At 40.8% G+C, this 23219-nt stretch overlaps 1 protein-coding gene across 1 annotated transcript in view; it reads right to left on the minus strand.

The window, feature by feature from the left end:
* LOC144679444 (eukaryotic translation initiation factor 3 subunit E) overlaps positions 1-23219 on the minus strand; it is a 140920-nt gene that overhangs the window by 72758 nt on the left and 44943 nt on the right. Inside the window, exon 8 of the mRNA XM_078539827.1 lies at positions 5533-5659. Within this exon, the coding sequence (XP_078395953.1) occupies positions 5533-5659 (127 nt within the window). The remainder of the gene's footprint in view (positions 1-5532; positions 5660-23219) is intronic.

Raw genomic sequence — 23219 nt, forward strand, 5'->3', positions numbered from 1 at the left:
TAAATTGCAGTCAACCATACTATGCTCAGAAGTTAGAAAAAGTGAATCCAAGAACAACCAGACTTGGAACATTTAACTTAACCACACTTTATCCAGCAACAAAAATCAGTGGCAAGCTCTCAATTTCTGTGGAAACAGTGACGCCCAAAAACCAACTCCAGTCCGAGACTTGAAAATAGTTCAACTTTCAAAGGGAATGGGATCTACTAGAACCAGCACTGTCGCAAACTTCATTAAATATCCCCTCAAATAGTTTGGTTCTTGCATCAGGTCTATTAAGTTTCAGGGATGAATAGCAGGCTAGCAGAGCCACATTTTCTACAGAGCGCTGATCTAGAGGGTGATGCCAAATGCAATGATGCCCAAAGTTGGAACAGGTTCACCAATTGGAGTTGGGTTCCAAAGCAACACATGGACTGGAATTCAAATACATTTGAAGAGGGAAGTTTGTACCAGTTAGTGGTTGATGGAAAACGGATTGAGGAAACTCAAACATTAATGATGGATTTCACACCTCCAACTGACCAAAAACATTTAAAAAATTGACAATAGGTTAAATATAATTCGTTATATAAGATACTCCGCTCTTGTTATAAGACTATGCTTTACAACTGCCAGATCTAGGATTGAAACTTTTACATTAAGAAAGGTAAAATTCATTTCCCCAGGTTGCTAAAAAATTAGTTAGATTTCAACTTCAATTGCTCGAGGCCGTGCTGCTCTGGAGAAATGTTCACTTTGACAATGACTCAATTGTTCTTCCGTCTCTCGCTACCCCCACTCAACCCTGAACCTTCTCTCCTGAAGGCAACTCATTTGGCTTTGGTTCCATGGGCAGCAGCAACCCTGTCAAGTAGGCAAACCTTAAGTGTGTCCTTAGGAAGCAAGGGTACCCAAGGCTTCAGAAGCACAGAAAGCAGCACATCTGCACCCTATTCCCACAAACCTGCACCTTTCATCAAGCATCACTGGACAGCAATCAGCTACAGGATCCTTGGCTCAATTTTCCCTCTTCCTTATGCAGCAAAATCTAGCTTACTGGACTTCAACTAAGAGCAGAACTGAGATCAAACAGAAAATCCCACTTGTAGAGTTCAGTACTATATCTTGCAGACACCAGGTGAACTTGCTCTCCTGTTCATATGGTTAAAAACAGAAGGTACAAGCATAACCAATTTAGCTGCAGAAATGAAAACAGAAAAAGCTGGAAAAACTCAGCCGGTCTGGCAGCATCTGTGGAGAAAGAAAAAGAGTTAGCGTTTCGAGTCCGTATGACTCTTGAGCTCTGAACTCAAAACATTACCTGTTTCTTTCTCCACCAATGCTGCCAGACCTGCTGAGTTTTTCCAGCATTTTCTGTTTTTATTTCAGATTTCCAGGATCTGCAGTATTTTGCTTTTATCTCAACTATGCAGAGATTGTTGTTGGGTCTGCAAATACATCAGCAATTTGAAAACAGTATTCCAGTAAAACGATCACAATTCTTGGACTGATTACAAACTTGGGCGTTGAAGTACACTAAGTGACTACAGATGATAATAAACATCACATGGCAGAGAGTCAACTCTTGCTTTGCTTATACAGCTCTCAGCTTGAGCTACAGGTGGGCCACAGAATAGGTTGCAATTTAAAAAAGAGTCACTATATAAGTTGCATTAAATAACATGACATCGGTATTTCCTGAAGACCAGATTTAAAGGTTTAGGATTAATTAAATGAGTATTAATACCATGCATCAATTTAAATGACAAGAGGGCAAATAAAGGTCGCAGACATTGTCAGCATAGAACTGCAGGTATGTGTTCTTATCTTGTATGCCAATCGACAGTCATCTTGGTCCAATATTTTAAACATATGGGGTTTAAGCCAAATTTTAAACTGGAAAATATTGAGAGAATGATCTAACAAACGGCTGATGAATACTGCATCAGATGAAGGTGAAGGACAGAAGTGTGATGTTACAGGCGATCAGCACAATAACACGGGTGATGTAACGAGGACACATTATTTCTTGTAATATTACCCAAATAATTTAATACTCCAGTTGCTGCAGAACAGATTGACTAACGCAGACAGTATTGTTTTCTAACCCTTTCGCCATTTCTGATATACTATCTGCACATAATATAAAGCTTGATAGGCATGTAATGAAGCAATGTCACCAAGACTCAAAGGCACAGGTCCGAAAATTAGGAAATTAATTGAAAATGCTTGTGTTCTGGAACTAGCATTACTAACAAACAAACAGGTCCCTCAACTACTTCTACAGTTACTATTGCATGACAGAAAAAAACCAGAACATCTTCAATCTAAGTAGTAATCAAACTGCACCCTAGCTTTCCTCTTCAAAATGAAACTGTACAAGACATGATTCAACAGATCAACCCCCTCTCAGTCATTTTGTTCTTCAAATAGAGTCTTCCATGATAGAATACTCTGCTGTGTGACATTTACAAAGGTGTCTGAAACAACTCCCATACAGTAGGCTCCTGGCAATCTCTATTCCATTGAACTCCTTAGCATAAACCTTTTTGGAGTACAAATTAAAAAGATTTTGCCTTCCTCTTTAGATAAAGTTAAGCATTAGGCATTTGCTTAAGTTTTAAAATCGTCACAAAAGTTCTTAATTTCTTCCATTGTTAAAGAAAACCATCACTACCAGCTGCATCACGATATGCAGCATTGGGTCTGGACTAAAACAAAAATACCTGGAAAAACTCAGCAGGTCCGACAGCATCTGTGGTGAGGAATACAGTTAACGTTTCGAGTCCGTATGGCTCTTCACCAGAACATTGTCTACATGTCGGACCTGCTGAGTTTTTCCAGGTATTTTTGTTTTTGTTTCAGATTTCCAGCATCCGCAGTATTTTGCTTTTACATTGGGTCTGCACTGTTGAGTTGTCATTTCTCTCATGCACACTTCTTTGCTCATTCAATTCTCTGTTTCACGACTAACTTCTTTCACTAGCTACTGCATACAGAAAGTCAGGGAATGCTTGTACAAGAAAGGGTATCTGAGCTACTAAAAATCAGTCTATCCCCTACACCAATACCAGATGCATTTCACATCGCAACAAAGATTTGTGACAAAATGGGAAGATTTCTCTCCATGTTGGCTCCTGCAGTTGTGAAATAGCTCAAACCAAACTGGAAGTACTTCCTCATGTAATTTTAAAAGGGAGATGGAGAGTCAATAGGGTAAGAAAATTCCAGATTCATTTAAGCATGTTTTAATTGCTAATCAAATGATATATGGGTAAAGTTTCAGTAGGTATGAAAGGTCTTGATCATGTGTGAACACCTGCTCACTGGTGCTCCTCACCATTGTGGCCATTAAGAATGTATTACTACTATGATTGGCTTTATATCTGGCTGGAGACCAGACTTAATTTACTGACATGTTGACCATGGATGATGTGAAATGTTCAACCTTACATCATTCAGACCTACAGAATACTTCTGTCTAAAAGTCTGACTGCTTATTAAACTGCATAAGAAATAAGAAAGTGCAATGATCTCCTTATGCACAAATTTTATTTTTGCTTTGCACTCCCTTGTATTGTTCCATGCCTTAGCATAATTTAGCCTGTAAATAAGTAGACCATTAGTTTTAGCCGTGAACATTGGTCAGTGTTACTTCTTGCTTTCCGAAAGGGCTGGAAACATTGAGCATCCCACGACATGCAGTGCCTGCACAATAAGGTAACTGCAAAGTCTAGCACACGATCACAGGTACACCACATCCAAGGCGGCAAGGTTTCAGATCATAAACTGTCTGATTAGGAGGAAAATATCAAAGCATTCAGCAACACCAATCTTTTTCTATAATCTCAAAACAAGAGAGCATTAGAATTGCGGAACTATAATACTTAGGATAACTCCTTAATAGACACGGATTTAAATTGGCAAATCAGAGGTTGCTAAAGCAGGAAGGTAATTAACGGGTAAAGAACAGAATTAGAATTAGGTGGGTTGGTTGAGGTGGAATGGACTGGAGGCAGGGTGTATATCAGGTTGGGTGGGGCATGAATTATATGAAATTCCTCTCCGTAGTTAGTAGCTGAGCAATAAACATTGAAATAAGGTAATTCCTCTCAAAATTAGAATGATGGGCACAAATCATCCAGGTCTCCTATTGCTGCACTGTTCTAACACAACACTCTTAGGAGTTGCCCGAAGGCTCCACAAAAGCTCAGCATCAGAAAGCAGGCACGAGAGAAAAATGGAATTCCACATTTGAAACATTGAGATCAATTTGTCTTCTGAGATTTTACATCCTTCCTTCCCAAAGGAGGACCCCAATTTCTCATTAGAGATGTATTTTTATCTTCAATTTGAACAGAAATTTAAAATATTCAAGTATCTCCATTGGGGATGGGAGCAACAATATTATTCTTCTAATATGCCAGCCATTTATGCTGAGAATGGCAATGTGGCTTAAAGTACAATACTCAGCAGGGCATCTTGAGGCACAAAATTCTTGAATTCCGAAATCTGCACTTTGTTCTTTGTTCCAATTTTTTCAGGCAGACATACAGAAGGAATGCAACTGCAAATTTTTCATCTGTAAAGTCTTCAGGTTACATCTGTTGCATTTTAATCTTACTACACAATGTGGCCCCACATATACAATTTCCCTAATACTGGCTGCTCCAGAAATCAAATAGCACCTATTTCCTGACCAAGCAATTATGATTTCTGTTTAACACACCTGCGCATATTTAATAGATACTTCATTAAGTATTGGCCAAGTTGTGTGTAAGGCTCCCAAAACATCCGTAGGATTCCTCAATATTCCCATCATTCCAAACTTTTCCACAAGACTTCTGTGCATTAGCTGCGACTTTTCTTTTTAGAATGACAGCGGGCAATTCCCCCACTACCGTAGAACATTCTCTTTTAGGGCCTCCGAAGTTCTCTCACTCTATATCCTGGACCAGTGGCGGTTATACACTGCATTATCTTGGCTACGTGCTACAATCATTCCACCAATGCAAACACACAACCCTCCTGCTTTTAAAGATCTTCCTTAAAACCCATCTCTTCGCTTTCGGTTACATAACTATTCAAACGTTGACTCGGCACAAAGTGCTTTAGGTTACACAGGCAGGCATCAGATTGGCACTACTTTGCAGGTTTCCCATAATGCTTTTGCCAGGCTAATCCTGCTTGCGCAACAGCTGGTTCCTGCATACAGGCCATGCAAAATAACACTTACTTCTGGCACCTTTCTGTCCAATAATTAGGAACGCCATTAATATTGTTGTCCAAGATTTCACATAACTACATTTCAGAATAATGGTTTTATTGAATTGAATCGAATCGACAGTGTGCAGGAGAACACCAAGGTTGACAGAATAAGTTAGGCAAGTTGCAAACTATCCATCAGGTGCTGCTAAGCTTGGGTTTCAAAAGCCTGAAGATCAGAGGAAGGGAAGGAGGACAGGGGAAAACTAAGGGCTTCACTGTTTTGAACTACTAATAAAGCGAGGGAAGTGAGGGAGAGGGATGAATGAATGAACCATAACTCACTTGCTGGATGACCTTCACCAAGTCCTTGAGGACTTGTCTACGTTTTCGCACATCCTTGTTGGTGATGACTGCTGTGGTCAGGTAACGAAGGATGTGTGGACACATCGTCTGAATGGCATTAAGATATCTAGAGAAGGAAGAAAAAGGGAGAAGTCAAATCTGCTCACAAGACTTTGTGCTTCAAGTACATCAACAAGGAAAGACATGGAAAGAAACAGCCGATTTTTTTTGTAATGAAATGGATGAACAGACCACCAACTGCAATTCACAGGGCTATGTACCCAGGTTCTCTTGACGGTCATTAAACTTGGCACGCACAGGCAAAAATGGCTTCAATTCTTGGGTTACTAGGTGAAAAACTACAAACTGCACAAGGTCCACAGAAAGGGGACTGGTGGAATCATCCCTACCCCACATGAAGAGTGCCTAACACATCAAATACCCAGCTGCACTGTGAGCTGTTCTCTTCAGTCTCTCCTCCCTGGCTCGAGTGAGGAAGGATGTGGTAAATAGTAGCAGAAACAGGCTAATAAGGGCAAATCGTAAAAATAAATACACTAGGGAACAACATGTGTAATCATGGCACTGTCAGTTATGGATGCAGACCACAGAATACATTTACTTCAAAAACAGCATTATCATGCCAATTTCCATAATTTACTCAGCTGCATGAAATGGGTCTAATTTCCTCTTGCAACTCAGACCTCTCTCAGCCAGTAATCCAAGAATAATATTTTAGCAATTAGTCTAACTTTTTCTCTCTGACACAAAGTTATCTTAAAATCAGCAGCTTGGGAAGAAACCGAAGCAGAGTGTGTGCCTATTACCAGAGATTTGTGGCAAGGTCATTTTCAGCAGTGATAAATATATTCATAATCGTGAAATATTTAGAGCATTAGAAAGCAAGTAATTTCAGTTAGCTCTAACAAGTTATTAAAATCTATGACTGCTGGAGCATGGTCAGTCAAATTCCCAAACTTTGGTGGCATAAAACCCAAGTCTTGAGTCATGAGGAGAGTTTGAGCAGTTTTGTTCACCACTTTATAGGAAGGGTGTGATCACAGCAGAGCAGGTGCAGGGGAGAATTACAAGGCTCTTTCCCAGAATGGAGAATTTTAGCTATTAGGAAAGATTGAATAGGCTGAAGCTCTTTTCTTTGGAATGGAGGAAGCAGAGGGGAGATTTAACTGAGGTGTATAAAACTAAAGGGCCTAGATACATATGAAGGACCTATTTCCCTAAGCAGAGAGGTCAATAAAGCAGGGGACAGAGATTTCAAGTAATTGGTTGAAGAATTAGAGCACAGTTGAGGGGAATTTATTCACCCAGAGGTGGTGGTGGGGATCTGAAACTCACTTCCTCAAAGGGCAATAAAAGCAGAAACCCTCAGTGCATTTAAAAAAAAACTTGGATATGCACTGGTGGTGCTAAGGACAGCAGACCAAGAGCTGGAAAGTGGAGCTAGGCTGGATGGCTCTTTTTTCAGCAGGAACAGGCATGATGGGCCAAATGGCCTCATCCTGAGCTGTAAATTTTCTATGCTCCTAAGGACAGCAGAACCTGCAAAAGTTCCTTTGAAGCAATAAGTTGTACAGTAGCACTCACTGATGCTTCAAAAATCCCCCATTTTACACGCAGCCATACCATGCTTTTCTCTTACAGATACCCAAAATTGTTCTCTGCAAGTTCACATTATAGAACAGAATTGATGGTACCCCAAAGATTCAAGTGACTGCCATGCTCAGATTACAGTTCCAAGACCGCCTCACATGTAATAGCTAGAAGTAGATGGAATGCTCCAACCTCAATGTGTATTTGATCAGTGCCGATCCTTTGGCAACCTGCCAGTAGTAGTACTTTACAAAAACATGCCTTAACCATCACAAACAGACTGCTCTTTTCCTCTCTCAAATGACAAAAATCTTCACCAACCAGGATCAGCAAGTTTTACATAAGTGGCACCAAAATATTTACACTCAACCCTTCATTCTGACAACCCTTACTCACTAGCTTTCATTTTTAAGTCACTGCAGTCTTACATAATGTACTGGCTGCTTTAAAATGGAGTTTATGATACAGCATAAAGCACGGTGAGAAAAGGGCCCGACATCAAGGGCACAGAATAAACCCAAGTTCACAATGTTGTAGCACATAGTTATTAAAATGGACTCAGGACCAAACATAGCTTTTGAATTATTCATTTGTTCCACAACAGCTTTCAAGTTTGTAAAAATCAGGTTGCCTCATATGAGCAGAAATATGAAACCAGAACAAAACATTCCCAAGTTGATGTTTCAGGTGTGGATCCTTTCTGAAAATTGATTAGACTCGAGGCTCACATCTGAAAAATCAACTCCACGGCTCTCTTTGGACCTCACTGCCTGTTCCACTGAACGAATGATGCAGCGTTGAAGGCCAATCAGCCCATCGTGCCAGGTCTATGAAAGAGCTATCCAATTAGTCCCACTCCCCCTGCTCTTTCCCCAAAGCCCTGCACATTTTTTCTTCCAAGTATTTTTTCTATTCCCTTTTAAAAGTTACTACTGAATCTGCTTCCACCACCCTTTCAGGTAGAGCGTTTCAGGTCACAACAACTCATTCCATAAAAACAAAATCTGATCTTGCCTCTGGTTCTTTAACCCAATTAATTTCAATTTTGTTACCAACTCCCTTGCTAGAGGCAGCAATCTTCCCTCATCTTCAGTATTTCCAGCATTTTTCTGCTTTTGTTTCAAATTTCTAGTGCCTGCAGGATTTTACTTTTTGAATAAAACAACATTTCCTTTCTGGAGCTCCAGCAACAAGTATACTTGGTACTGTAATTAAAGATTCAAGTTGCATTTTTTGGTGACAATTTGTCCTGCTCCTGCAGAATGTGTAACATCTTAGGTCTGGTTAAGCTAAATATGCTATGATGTTTCCCCTACAATCCCAATAAAAGCCTGTGTGTATATTATGGGCAACACATGCTGTTCTCACAGGAAAGGAAAGAGAGTTTGTGTAAAAAATGTTATTGGACATTGAGAAAAGTTTCTTCTCCCTCACTGGCTGAGTCAGATTGTCCTTGGATAGTTATTGTTTTGCCATTTGCCAATCATAGACATTTAAAACATCTTTTCCACTCAAAACTCCTCGGTCAACATAGTCAATGGGTTAATGGCTTTCTTCATGTTGTGTAAGCGCCTGGTGACTGACTTTTTATAGTACTTTCCACATTAATGTAACAGCAGTACCACACTCCACAGTGCATATGTTGACCTTAATCCAAATTCTTTTGCAGCTGCCATTTTTTTAACCTCTAACTGATCATTTCTAATAAAAATTATTTAGACAAAAAACTTAATTCAAGGATAAAGCTATGTATTTCCCAACATGATTGCATTTATCCACGTGTCCTTTAAATGTTTTGATTGATTTTTTTCCCCACTCAAAAGCCTAGGCTTTGACAGGACAGTATTAGTCCACAATAGTCCAGAGCAAGCTTTTGATTCACGCCGATGCAAGCCAAACACGTGAAGTTTGTAGAAGCTCAGTCGTGCATCAACAGGAGCAAGTTTAGGAAAGTGGGGCCCCCTCATGTTTTGTTCTTGTAAGAAATTGGAGATTTAAATCCGCAAAGTTTTTAAACAGAAAAGCAAAGATTCTCCTCAAAGGAGTTTATCAATTATCCCTTTTTACTGCATATACATAATATGCACATATACACACACATTTATACAGAACATATAAAAGAGAGTATATATAATGTACATAATTAAATATACATTATATAAGTACATATATAAATATATATTTAATTATGAGCATAATTAAATATATATCATTCACACATACATATATAACATATATAAAATATAATATATGCACACATAAAAAGTTAAAAAATCATTTCATGAATCACTGAAGTTGAACAGCAATTTAACCAGAATCTCAGAGGAACAACTTTGCCACTACAGAGCAAATGTTCTAAATTCCACAGAGAGTATTACAATTGTAATTTCCAAACCAGTGACAATTTTCAGCTATATGCCCATGCCCTCTACATGTTGAAGTGAGACATTTCGCAGTGAACTCGGAGGACTTTAGGGCTGGGGTAGAAGGGAGTCAAACATGACAACAAGGCAATTTTGTAGTGCTCCAAGACCATTTATTGAAAGTAACTGAAAACAAGCCTGTAATTTCAGGCAGTTGCTTAAATCAAAGCTGTTACTTAATTTCTGGCAGCGTTCCTCCTTGTGCTGATATAGTCTACAGGTACTTCACAGTGGTCAGTAAAGTTCACTCGTGAAACCAATGGTCAGTTTGGCACAGCGGTTACAATCAAGTTTGATTCACGGTGGGTTTGAGCCCCACTCTAGTGCATCAACACATAACCTAGATGAACACTTTAGTGTGGTACTGACACAGTGCCAATTGTCAGAGGTGCCACCTTTCGTACGAGATGCTGCACTGAGGCTCCATCTGCCATGTTAGATGGACATAAAAGATCCCCCTTATGAACATGTACAGGTGAGCTGTGTCCCAGACAACATCCATCCCTTAACATCAAAAACAAAATACCTCATCTGCAGTCTGAGACACACAACAGTTTGCCATGTTTTGACAGAATAGCTTGAATTCCAAAAGCCTGGAAACCACAGATGCTGCTTTATTGATAGCAGTTTGGGGTTACAGTGAAATTGGGGGAATTGTGGGGTGGGAGGGTTCTCTTTACAAACCAGCAGCATTGAAATGGAATTGTGCCACTATGGCTAATGGGAACAATCACATTTTAGCCTATAGTGTTCAGAACTAGGTCCATTCAATGTCAGTTGAAGACTGAAGGAGCTTGAATAACCGACCTCATTTTTTTTTTAAACCAATAATGAATTTCTTGACATCTAGCAGTCGCAGTACTGAACCTGCACTCAAGTGATGTTAGCTCAGACACCTTATCTAAACCACATACTTTGTACACTGGGGAAACATCAATATTATAATTTAAATTACGCATTTACTGCATCTATTTCTAGTACAATGTTGCAGTGAGAAAACAGTTTCTAAAATCTGAGTGTCCAAATGAAAAGTTCATGTATAAGTTTGACCCAAGAGTTTAGCCAAAGATTTGACATAATATCCTACTAGTACAGTATTCAATTACAAATATATCAACTATCATATTAGTATCTACTCACAGGTCAGCTGTGGGCAGTTTACTGCCACTAATTGCCTATGAAGCTGGTTTCACTCTGCTTTTAAATGCCTACTCTCAGCTATTACTTTACCATCAAATCACTATCTCGGGTCTCAATATCAAACTCGAAAATGTTCCTTATATGAGACATAGAAGTCAAATCAGGTGATGATGCAGCCACTCTAATAGCACAGACTTTTTGGCATTGAAATGCAATGACAGGTCAAGGACAGCCTGAGTTACATAATCCCATTTCAATGCTGCTGGCTGCAAGGAGAACTCCACATTTCCCTCAATCTCACTGTAACCCCAAACTGCTGTCAATAAAACAGTGCGTGTGATCTCCAGGTTTTTAAGAATTCCTCCCGAAATGCACCACCCAACCCCTCAAATCTCCCTCTTCTGATTTAGGACCCTCCTTATCCCAACAACCTGACTGCAATTTTTGGTTTCCCCCTACTAATGCTCCCCTTCTTTAACTTGCCACCTGTGTCATTGCTTCAAACTCTGAAGCATCCGGAAATGTTTCGCTGCCTAAAGGACATAATATAAATGCAAGAAGAATGCACCAAGTTTCATCTTCTTTCAGATTTAAATCGAAAGATGGAAAATAATAAAATTGCCATCTTTTTTAATAAAAAGGACACATCTATAAACTGACCATTGGGGTCTAATATTGAAAACAAATGTTGTGCAATATTCTGATAAATGCAGAACAGAGACAGAAACATTGTGCAGTTTGGGAGGATCACACATTACTCTGCCATTGACGATTAGACCAGGCTGAAACAAGTTTGGTAAAAAGGCAAGTAAATAGACTCTATATTAATGACAGCAGTCACATTCCTTCAGCAAAACTTAGTTAAAACAAAAACTGATTTTACTTTAGTTTGTTCAAGGCTACTGCTCATTATCCAAATGCATTTTTTTTTAGAAATCTGACCTATGGTAGAATGAACGGCATGGAAAAAAAAAAAGACTTGCGGTTATTAGGGCTTTTCACGAGCACCGGATGGCTCAAAGCACTTTACAGCCAATGAAGTGCTTGAAGTGTAGTCGCTGTTGTAATGTAGGAAACAGGGTAGCCAATATGTGCCCAGCAAGCTCCCATAGACAAGCAGTGTGACAGTGACTAGATAATTGTGTTTTTTGTTATGTTGACTGAGCAGATAAATGTCAGCCTGGACACTGGGGATAACTCCCCTGCTCTTTGAAGTAACGCCATGGGATCTTATACATCCACCCAAACAGGCAGTTGGGGCTTTGGTTTAACGTCTCATCTGAAAGGCCTCCAACAGTGCAGCACCCCCTCAGTATGGCACTGGAATTTCAGTCTTAATTTTTGTGCCCTGGAGTTGTACTTGACCCAGGACCTTGTGACTCAAGAGGCAAGAGTGCTACTAACTGAGCCATGGTTGACCATTTTCCAGTGCACAGAGTAAATTGTGCCTGTCACTGCAGTATGCTTTCTCAACCCATTAACATTTTGTATAAAAGATTGCTGAAATTAAAAGCACTCCTTTTTGCATCTTTGCAATTTAAGTGAGAAAACTATTTGTAGATCATTTTAAAATATTTCTAAAGAGGGCCAACTCCCAGCACCATCTCTGCTTTTTCAGCTGAAGAGAATGAAGTGGAACACTCTTCAAATCCAGTGTACATAGAATCTTCCCCTCCAATTTTTGTCAATTCATGGAAACATGCATGAACCCTGTATTTTTTTTTTAAACTACAAACAGTGAAGTGATCAAACTGAAATTTTTACCCATTGATCTACCTTTACACTGAACATCAGCAGCAATCGGAAATTATCAGTCACTGCCGAATTTGTTTGAAAATTTTGAGGTTCATATGTGAAGTCCAAAAGAGAATCAATTTTACCATCTTAAATGCAAAAATTAATTGAGGGAGATCACAAAGGGGACTCAATCCACAGGTCCCCAAAACTAGCAGCAACATGGATGATACATGCTTCATAGGAAACTTGACAGTCAGGGTGCCTAGACTCCTTTCAGACCAGACCATTTATTTAGTCTATCTATTCAAGAGTGACTTCTGAAAAGGAAATTGGATAAATAACTGGATGGGAGAAAATTGCAGGGCTATGGGGGAAAAGCAGGGAAGTAAGACTGAACAGATAGCTCATTCAAAGAACCAGCACCTGCAGGATGCACACCGCATTACATAGGAAAAATGGCAGAGAAACAGATATCAACCCAACTGGTACATGCTGGTATTTATGCTCCACATGAACCTCCTCCCATCTTTTTTCATCTTAAATGTGCCATCTCAACCATCTATCGCCTTCAAGTACTTGTCAAATGCTAGTTTTGACCACCTTTTGTGCCATATGATTCTGTGATCTGTATTTGAGCAGCACTTTAAGGGCAAAACCTCAGATGTCTTTAAATCTTATTTTTGCTGATTCTAAATAAAATATTTCCTTTTCACAAACTCAAATGTTTAATCCAATGACCACAAAATTTACAGTTGCTGAAACCCTCATCCATGTCTTCATTACCTCTAGACTGGACTATTCCAACACACTCCTGATTGGTCTCCTCCATTCTACCTTCAGTAAACTTGTGGACATCCAAAACTCTGCTGCCCATACCTTAACTCACGCCAATTCCCATATTCTACCACCTCTGTGCTCACTGATTGACACTGGCTTCCAGTCAGGGAACATCTTGATCCTCATCTTCAAATCTCTCCCATGGCCTCGCCTCTCCCCTCCCTCTCTCTAACCTCCAGCCCTACAACCCTCTAGGATATCAGCACTCTTCTAATTCCTGCCTCTTATGCATCCCCAGTTTTAACTGCTCCATCACTGGCGGCTCGGTGTCCTACTTTGTTTAATAATTCTCCTATGAAGCACCTTGGGACGTTTTATCGTGTTAAAGGTGCTAAATAAATCGAAGTTATTGTCTCCCTCCCATAATTATTAATCATTTTGGCAAAACAGGAGGTTAAAATCAGCAGAGAATTCTTGCTCATTTCACAATCGTGAAACCAAGACAACAAATGAATGCAGCTGAGGAACTGAGTGCATACCTGAGAGTTTGGTGAATGGGGGAAAGGTGATGTTTGTTTCCTCTTGCTTTTTCTATCATTCTCACCCTTTAGGAATTGGTTCTTACTCCACTACAGGGAAAGAAGCTAGCCTTTTGGCGAATATCTGGCAAGTGCTTACGGTCTACTCCAGTCCCAAGGTTTACAATAGTATACAAACTGGTGACAAAGTTAATTTAAAAAATACATAAAAGCAGCATAAATAAGTGAATATAATTAATTATTTAAAACACATTAAGGATGGCAGGACAGGTGACATGTCAAGGCTGCAGCATGTGGGAGCTCCTAGATGCCAGTGTGATCCAGGGCAAACATCTCTGCAGTAAGCGTTTGCAGCTCAAGGCACTTCAGCTCAGGGTCATTGAGGTGGAGGCTGAGCTGGAGACACTGCAACACATCAGGGAGGGGGAGAGTTACCTGGATGCTTTGTACCAGGAGGCAGTCACACCCTTTAGGATAGGGTCTTCTGATTTGGTCAGTGCTCAGGGACAGAAGAGTGCAACTGCGAGTGAGGCAGGTAAGGGGACCCAGAGGGAAGGAGTGTTGACCTATTGGACAATTGTAGAGGCTAAGAGTTCTCCCAGATTGTTTGGATGAGAACGGGGGCTGCAAGGTAGATAAGCAAACTGACCATGATACTATGGTACAGGGAGCCATTCAAGTGGGGTGCTCAAAAAGGAATATATTGGTAGTAAGGGACAGTATAGTGAGGGGGATTGACACTGTTCTCTGCAGCAAAGAGTGAGAGACCCAGCAGCTGTGTTGCCTGCCCGGTGCCAGGGTTTGGGACATCTGCTCAGGGCTGGAGAGGAACTTGCAGTGGGAGTGGGGAGGTCCAATTGTTGTGTTCCAAGTAGGTACCAACCACATAGGTAGAACAAGAAAGGGTTTCTGCATAGAGAGTATGAGGAGCTAGACACTAAATTAAGCAGAACCTCAAAGGCTATAACCTCTGGATTATTACCTGAGCCATGTACAAATTGACATAGGGTACATAAAATCAGGGATGAACACGTGGCTTAAATGCTGGTGTGGGAGAAGCAGGTTCTGGTTTGTGGGGCACTGGCACCAGTACTGGGGAAGGTGGGGGCTGCATTGTTGGGATGGTCTACACCAGAACCTTGCTGGGACCAGTGTTCTTGCAAACCCCATAACTAGGGAACTAGAGAGGGTTTTAAAATAAATAGTGGGCGAAAGGGATCAAATGTGGGCAGATGTGGTATACCAAAGAGTAGAGACAAGGGAAGAAGGTAAGGCATTAAAATAGGAGATGATAAACAGACCATGACAGGAAGGGAGTAAATCAACAGATAAGGCTAGAGGTTACAAAAATAATAAAAGGGCATAACTTAAGGCTCTGTATCTGAATGCACATAACATCCGAAACTGATCGTACTTATTAATTTCTATTTGCACTTTCTAATAGACATTACAGAGACATGGCTACAGGATGGCATAGATTGGGACCTGAATATTGAAGGGTATGTGACTTTTAGGAAGGACAGGGAGTTAGGAAAAGGTGGAGGGGGTGGTTCTGTTAATTAAAGACAACATTAACACAATAGAGAGGAATGACCCAAGTTCAGGAAACCAGGATATAGAAATAGTTTGGGTAGAGATGAGAAATGATAAAGGCAAGAAGTCACTTGTGGGAGTGGTGTATAGGCCCCCTAACTGTAACCAAATGGTGGGACGGGGTTTCAAAGATGAAATAGTACGAACTTGTCAGAAAGATATGGCAATTATCGTGGTGGCTTTTAATCTACATACAGACTAGAATAGTCAGATGGGCAAAGGCAACATAGATGACAAATTCTTAGATTGTTTTCAGGATAATTTCTTAGATCAGCACATTCTGGAGTCGACCAGGGAGCAGGCTATAGTAGACCTGAAACAAAAACAGAAACCGAAATACCTGGAAAAACTCAGCAGGTCTGGCAGCATCGGCGGAGAAGAGCGCAGTTGACGTTTCGAGTCCTCATGACCCTTCAACAGAATCTTCTCCGCCGATGCTGGCAGACCTGCTGAGTTTTTCCAGGTATTTCGGTTTCTGTTTTGGATTTCCAGCATCCGCAGTTTTTTGTTTTTATATATAGTAGACCTGATATTGTGCAACAAAGGAGGATTAATTGATGACCTCACGGTGAAGGAGCCCTAGGTAGCAGTGATAATATGATTGAATTTTACATTCAGTTTAAGGGAGATAAGAGTGGGTCTAAAGCTAGTATTTTAAACTTAAATAAGGGCAATTATGAGGGAATGAAAGCAGAGCTAGTGAAAATGAACTGGCAATTTAGGTTAAGGGTTAGGTCAATAGAGATGCACTGGCAGACCGTTAAGGGGATATTTCAGAATACACAGATTGGAAACATTCCAATGAGAAAGAAAAATCCCAAGGGGAGGACCAACTATCCGCGATTAACTAAAAACGTTAAAGACAGTAAATTTAAAAAGCATATAACTGTACAAAGATGGGTGGCAGGTCAGAAGATTAGGGCAGAATATACAAAACAACAAAGAATGACTAACATTGATAAGGAGGGAAAATTAGAGTACAAGAGAAAGCTAGCTAGAAATATAAAGACAAATAGTAAGAGTTTCTATTGATATTTAAAAAAGAAAAATTAACAAAGTGAGTGTTGGTTCTATAGAAAGTGAGTCTGGGGAGCTAATAATGGAAAATAAGGAAATGGCAGATGAATTGAACAGGTATTTTGCATCAGTCTTCACTATTCATGATGCAAATAAGGTCCCAGAAATATATGTAAATCAGGAATTGGAAGGGAGGGAGGAACTCAAGAAAATTACAATCACCAGGGGAGCGGTTCTTAGCAAATTGTTGGAACTGTGGGTTGACAAGTCCCTGGGTTTCATCCTAGGATCTTAAAAAAGTGGCTAGTGAGATAGTTGATGCATTGGTTTTAATTTTCCAAAATTCACTAGTTCTGAGAAGGGTTCCATTAGTTTGGAAAATAGCTAATGTAACTCTTTAATTCAAAAAAAGGAGGGGGGGGGGGGAAAACAATAAACTCCAGGCCAGTTAGCTTAACATCTGTCGTAGGAAAAATGTTAGAAGTTATTATTAAAGACATTATAACAGGGCACTGAGATAAATTCAAGGTAATCAGGCAGAGTCAACATGGTTTTGTGAAAGGGAAATCATGCTGAAGCAATTTATTGGACTTCTTTGAAGAAGTAAAGGTGCTGCGGACAAAGGAGGATGTACTGTACTTAGATTTTCAGAAGGCATTTGATATGGTGTCTCATCAAAAGTTATTGCAGAAAATAAAAGCTCATGGTGTAGGGGGTAACATACTGGATTGGAAAAACGATTGGCTAGCTAACAGGAAACAGTAGGCATAAATGGGTCATTTTCTGGTTGACAAGATGTGACAAGTGGTGTGTCATGCGGGTCAGTGCTAGGGCTTCAACTCTTTACAATTTATGTAAATGATTTGGATGAAGGGACCAACGGTATGGTTGCTAAATTTGCTGATGATACAAAGATAAGAAGGAAAGTAAGTTGTGAAGAGGATGTAAGGAGGCTACAAAAGGATATAGATAAGCTAAGTGAGTGGGTGAAGACCTGGCAAATGGAGTATAATGTGGGAAAATGTATGGTTGTCCAACTTAGCAGGAAGAATAAAACAGAAGCATATTATATAAATGGTGAGAGACTGCGGAGCTCTGAGATGCGGAGGGATCTGGATGTACTGGTACATGAATCGCAAAATGTCAGTATGCAGGTACAGCAAGTAAATAGGAAGGCTAATGGATGTTATTGTTTATTGCAAGGGGAATTGGATACAAAAGTAGGGAGGCTATGCTTCAGTTATACATGACATTGCTAAGACCACATTTGGAGTACTGTGTACAAATGGGTCTCCATATTTAGGAAAGGGGGTAAATGCATTGGAAGCAGTTCAGAGAAGGTTTACCACATTAATACCTGGAATGGGCGGGTTGTCTTATAAGGAAAGGCTGGACAAGCTAGACTTGTACCTGCTGGAATTTAGAAAACTAAGAGGTGACTTGATTACAACATATAAGTTCCTGAGGGCACTGGACAGGATGGATGTGGAAAGGATGTTTCCTCTTATGGGAGAATCTAGAACTAGGGGTCACTGTTTAAAAATAAGGGAGTTGCCCATTTAAGACAGATGAGGAAAATTTTTTTCTTAGAGGTTGACAGACTTTGGAATTCTCTTCCTTAAGAGGTAGAAGAGGCAGGGTCTTTGAATATCTTTAAGGCAGAAGTAGATAGTTTCCTGATGGCAAGGATGTGAAAGGTTATCAGGGTAGGCAGAAATGTGGAGTGAAAGTTAAAATTTGGTTAGCTATGATCTTATTGAATTGCAGCAGGTTCGAGGGGCTGGGTGGCCTACTCCTGCTCCTAATTCGTATGTTCGTATAATTAAGCTGCAACCTTCAACTCCTCTCTGCTACTGTATCATTGCTATGAACTATACTCAATTTGAAAAAAAATGATTGCTGGAAGTATAACAAAATGCTGCATGACAAAAATATGTAGTTACGGCATTACTGCATCACACCAAAACTACCAAATTGCTCAGATCAATAGCATAGGTGAAACATCTCAGTCCTAAATATCCCTGCAAGGGTTCTTCAGGGTAGTGGCCTATGCCCAACTATCTTCAGCTGCGTCATCAATGACCTTCCCTCCAGCATAAGATCAGAAATTGGGATGTTCGCTGATGATTGCACAATGTTCAGCACCATTCACAACTCCTCACTTAGAGGCAGTCCACGCATATGCAACAAGATCTGGACAACATTCAGGCTTGGGCTGCTAAGGGGCAAGTAACAGTCGTGCTGGGAAATGACCATCTCCAACAAGAGAGAATCTAACTATTAATGGCATCACCATCACTGAATCCCCCACTATCAACATCCTGGGGGTTACCATTGACCAAAATCTGAACTGGACTAGCCATATAAATACTGTGGCTACAAAAGCAGGTCAGAGACTGGGAATTCAGCAGACAGTAACTCACCTCCTGACTCCCTGAAGCCTGCCCACCATTTACACAGTACAAGTCAGGAGTGCGCTGGAATACTCCCCACTTGCCTGGATGAGTGCAGCTCCAACAACACTCAATAAGCTTGACACCACCTAGGACGAAGCAGCCGCTTGATTGGCACTCCATCCACAAACATTTACTCCTTCCACACTGACACACAGTGGCAGCACCATGCATCATCTACAAGATGCACTGCAGGAACTCACCAAGGCTCCTTAGAAAGCACCTTCCAAACCCACAATCGCTGCCATCTAGAAGGACAAGGGCAGCAAGTGCATGGGAGTATCACCACCTGCAAATTCCCCTCCAAGCCACTCACCATCCTGACTTGGAAATATATCGCCATTCCTTCACTTTCACTGGGTCAAAATCCTGGAACTCCCTCCTTAATAGCACTGTGGGTGCTCCTACAACATATGGACGGCATTTGTTCAAGGTGGCAATTCACCATCACCTTCTCAAGGGCAATTAGGGTTGGGCAATAAATGCTGCCCTAGCCAGTGGTGCCCACACCCTATGAAAGAATAAACAAAAAAATCAACTGAACACCCCTCCCTCAACAATAGCACTGCACCCCCTCCACAGGCCAACAACTTTGAATAGTGATCGATTCCATTGCATAGTCCAGCAGCTGCTCCTGTAGTGGTCTGATGCCCTACAATCCTGAAGCTTCACCTATTCTACACCCATCAGTGGGATATTCTTACCTCAAATTAGCAACTGTCTGATTTGCAGGAATTTACTCAACTTAACAAGCATATCCCAAAATACAAAAAGTCTCAACGTCCAACACCACATAGGCCAAAGGTTTACCAAGTAATAGCTTCATTTACATAATATGAAGCACAATGAATGGAATATTCTACAAAGACAATATATAATAGGCCGAGTCTGTAGAGTTAGAAATAGGGTTCATTAACTGGTCACGAAACTGGCATCTGACTTCAGCCATTTTTATCAGCAGCTTTATGTCAGTGGCTAGCGATCTCACCTCAATCAGAAGGTTCTGGGATCAAATCCCACTCCAGAGACATGAGCACAAAAATCAAGGCTGACATTCTTGGTGCCGTACTAAGGAGTGCGCTGCACTGTCAAAGGTCGCATCTTTCAAATGAGATTTTAAACTGAGGCCCCATCAGCGCCCTGGTCGGAAAAGATTTCATGATACTATTTCGAAGAGGAGTTATCCCTTGGCTCCAGGTCAATATTTAGCCCTCAATCATCTAAATCAGTATCACCCTGCTGTTGGCTAGAGCTTGTATGTAAATTGGCTGCTGTTTCCCTACATTACAAGTGACTACATTCAAAAATGTTTCATTGGTTGCATAGCACTTTGTGACAACCAGTGATGGTGAAAGGCAAGTCTTTCTTCTGAAAACCTCATCCACGTTTTTGTTATCTCCAGATTTGATTATTCCAATATTCTCCTGGCCAGCATCCCAACCCACAAACTTGAGCTCATTCAAAATTCTGCTGCTTGTACTCAAATCCCACCGAGTTCCATTCACCCATCATCCTCGAGCTTGCTGACCTACATTGGCTCCAGGTCCACAATGCTTTACTTTTAAAACTTGCATCATGTTCAAATCGAGCCATGTCCTCTCCCTTCCCCATCTCTGATCTCCAGCCGTACACCCCCACTGGAGAATTCTGTCTTCTTCCAATTCTGGCCTCTTGTGCATTCTCCCATTGCTTTCATCCCATTACTGACAGCCATGTCTCCACCAACTAGACCCTAAACCCTGGAATTCTCCAAAATTGCCCTAAACCCAACTCCTCTCTTCCTTCTTTGAAAAAAAAACTTCAATACATACCTCAGACCAAGGCTTTAGACACATGTTCTAGTATCTCCTTTGGTTCAGTGTCAACCTATGACTGACTATTTCCTAACACTTCACAGAAGCAGAGATAGTTTAAGCAAGTTATATTTGTATTTTAAGTGTTAGGAATGAGTTTTAGCTTTAATGTTTAAGTTTGATTTGTTTTTCTGTAACTGTGTGTTAAGAAGAGGTCAAGTTGAGTTTTAGTTTCATTTTAAAAGGTGCTTGCATTTCTAAAGGGAGTTTTACAACTGTGACAGCTAAGTTAAACAAACGAGTAGAAAAAAATGCTATTGCCTAGCAACAGGGTTCCAGAGAGGCAGGTCCCTCCGATAGACACACAGAAAAACTAAGGAAACAGCAGTATAGAGTTCAGTTTGAAGCCAAGGCTCCAGAGAGACTGGACATTGGGAGAGGGAACTGCAGAGTGGGAGCAGACTTCTCAAGAGAACCAAAAGGTCCCAAGGCCAAACGAGTGAGACAAACACAGGAAAGTCTCAAGCAGACCTTCCAGCCAAAAAGGACAGGAACTTGGAAAAGGTCCTGTTAATGAAGTTAAGAGTGAGGGAGAGAGAGAAAGGCTCCAAGTTTCAGATTCAAAGAGACAAAAGCTGCAGAAAGCAGATTTAAAGTGAGAACAGCTTGCAAGGGGAAAGAAGATCCAATGAGACTGCTGAAGGTCTGTAACTCTTTGCTATGGGCATGTGAAGCAGTGGTATACTGTTGACATCTGAGCTGGAGAGACTGTGCATGGAAGACAGCTTGAATGCATATAGTGATCCAGGGGAGAAGAACATTGGAAGGAGAGCTCGAAACCTTGGAGGTGAACCCTTGAGGAAGACGTCTGAGAGAATGCATCGGTTTGCGAGAAGATTCCAAAGCAAGTTCTTGGAGAGTGGAGATTGGAATCCCTAATGTGAAAAACGAACTTCAGTGAGACTGGTTGGCTCATGGTAACAAGAGCCTGAGGGGAGTTGATGAGAGATCCATCTGGTTGAGGTGGCATCTGTCATTTGGTTTCAGAGTGTGTTGTGTCTGACCACAGGTCACAATTGGTTTACATGGATAGTGTACTTACTATAAACATGAGTATAAGGTAGCTTTTGTACAAATCTGTATATAATATATATCTATCTGTAAAGGTATAGTTGTGGATGAAGGAGTATTGTAAGTTACGATCTACCAAGCTGGGTTCTACACTGGGATCAGGCTTGTCCAGTGACAACCTCAGCTGGAGATCACACCAGAAGTGCCTTGGGATGCTTTTCTACATTAGAGGTGCAAGTTGCTGCTCATTATCCAAAAATTTAAAGTTCTTGCTAGGCCATGCAAGGTTGGCCTCATTATGCACTCACGCTCTTGAACCTTTGTTCATTCTCTGTCTTTTGCGAGGACACTCACCCATTCAGTTAAATTGGTATCAAAAGAATTTCTGCAGCACAATTCCTCGACAGTAACCATTTCAGAGTTAAAATCCAGACGCCCACTAATTCTTCGATCGAGAGGTTCCCAGACAAACTCCATGGTAATTCAGACATATTGATTTTCTCCCACATTATACATAGGGAGGAGCAAGGGCCTGCGGAGGTCATGCAGGCAGTTATACAAGGATGCCCATAGAAGAGGCAGGCTGGAAGCAGAGTAAATTGGGTTCAACGTCTCAAATGGGTCAGCATGGAAGGGTGGGCTTAGGCAGCAGGGTCTCGACCATTCATAGCATGTTTTCTCTGATGAAGGTAGAGGCTTAAAGTGAAATAAAAGCAAAATACTGCAGGTGCTAGAGGTCTAAGATAAAAACAGAAAGCACTTTAAAAACCAGCAAGTCTGCCAGCATCTGTAGAGAGAGAAACAGAGTTAACCTTTCAAGTCCAATATGGCTCTACTCCAGAGTTCAAAACTGAAGACAAAGTACGATTGATTGGAAACTGTTAGAATCTGACTGATTGCTGTTAGCCACATGACTTGATTCATCACAGGGTGAGACGATCCAATCAGCATTGCTTCAGGGTTTCACCAATCAGAACTCATGCATACACAGGAAACTTTTTAAAACAGGGAGATATCCCATCAACAGGAAGCAGATGTCAAAACGAACAAGCAGGAAGATACAAACACTTCACATACCTACATCAAACAGCCAGTTCTAAACGAAAGAGTAAACCAATCTTCTCAAACTAAGAAGCAATGCTGCTATTTACATCAAGGAAACTACCAAATTTAAACTTCACCAAAAGCACAATCTGCTTTTCATATGACTGAAGCCAACTAAATTCCATCTCACAGATGTTATCTTATGTTGATACAGAATAAATCAACAATTTTTTTTAATTCATTCACGGGATGTGGGCTTCGCTGGCTGGGCCAGCATTTATTGCCCATCTCTAGTTGCCCTCGAGGCGGTGGTGGTGAGCTGCCTTCTTGAACCGCCTCAGTCCATGTGATATAGGTACGCCCACAGTGCTGTTTGGGAGTTCCAGGATTTTGACACAGCGATTACCCACTCAATGTGAAAGGGGATAGCTAGATTATAACTCTCAGAAATACACCTGATCCGAGCATTCTACAAAATGGGTTACTCAC

This window comes from Cetorhinus maximus, chromosome 4, assembly GCF_964194155.1.
Source record: "Cetorhinus maximus chromosome 4, sCetMax3.hap1.1, whole genome shotgun sequence".
Taxonomy (NCBI): Eukaryota; Metazoa; Chordata; class Chondrichthyes; order Lamniformes; family Cetorhinidae; genus Cetorhinus; species Cetorhinus maximus.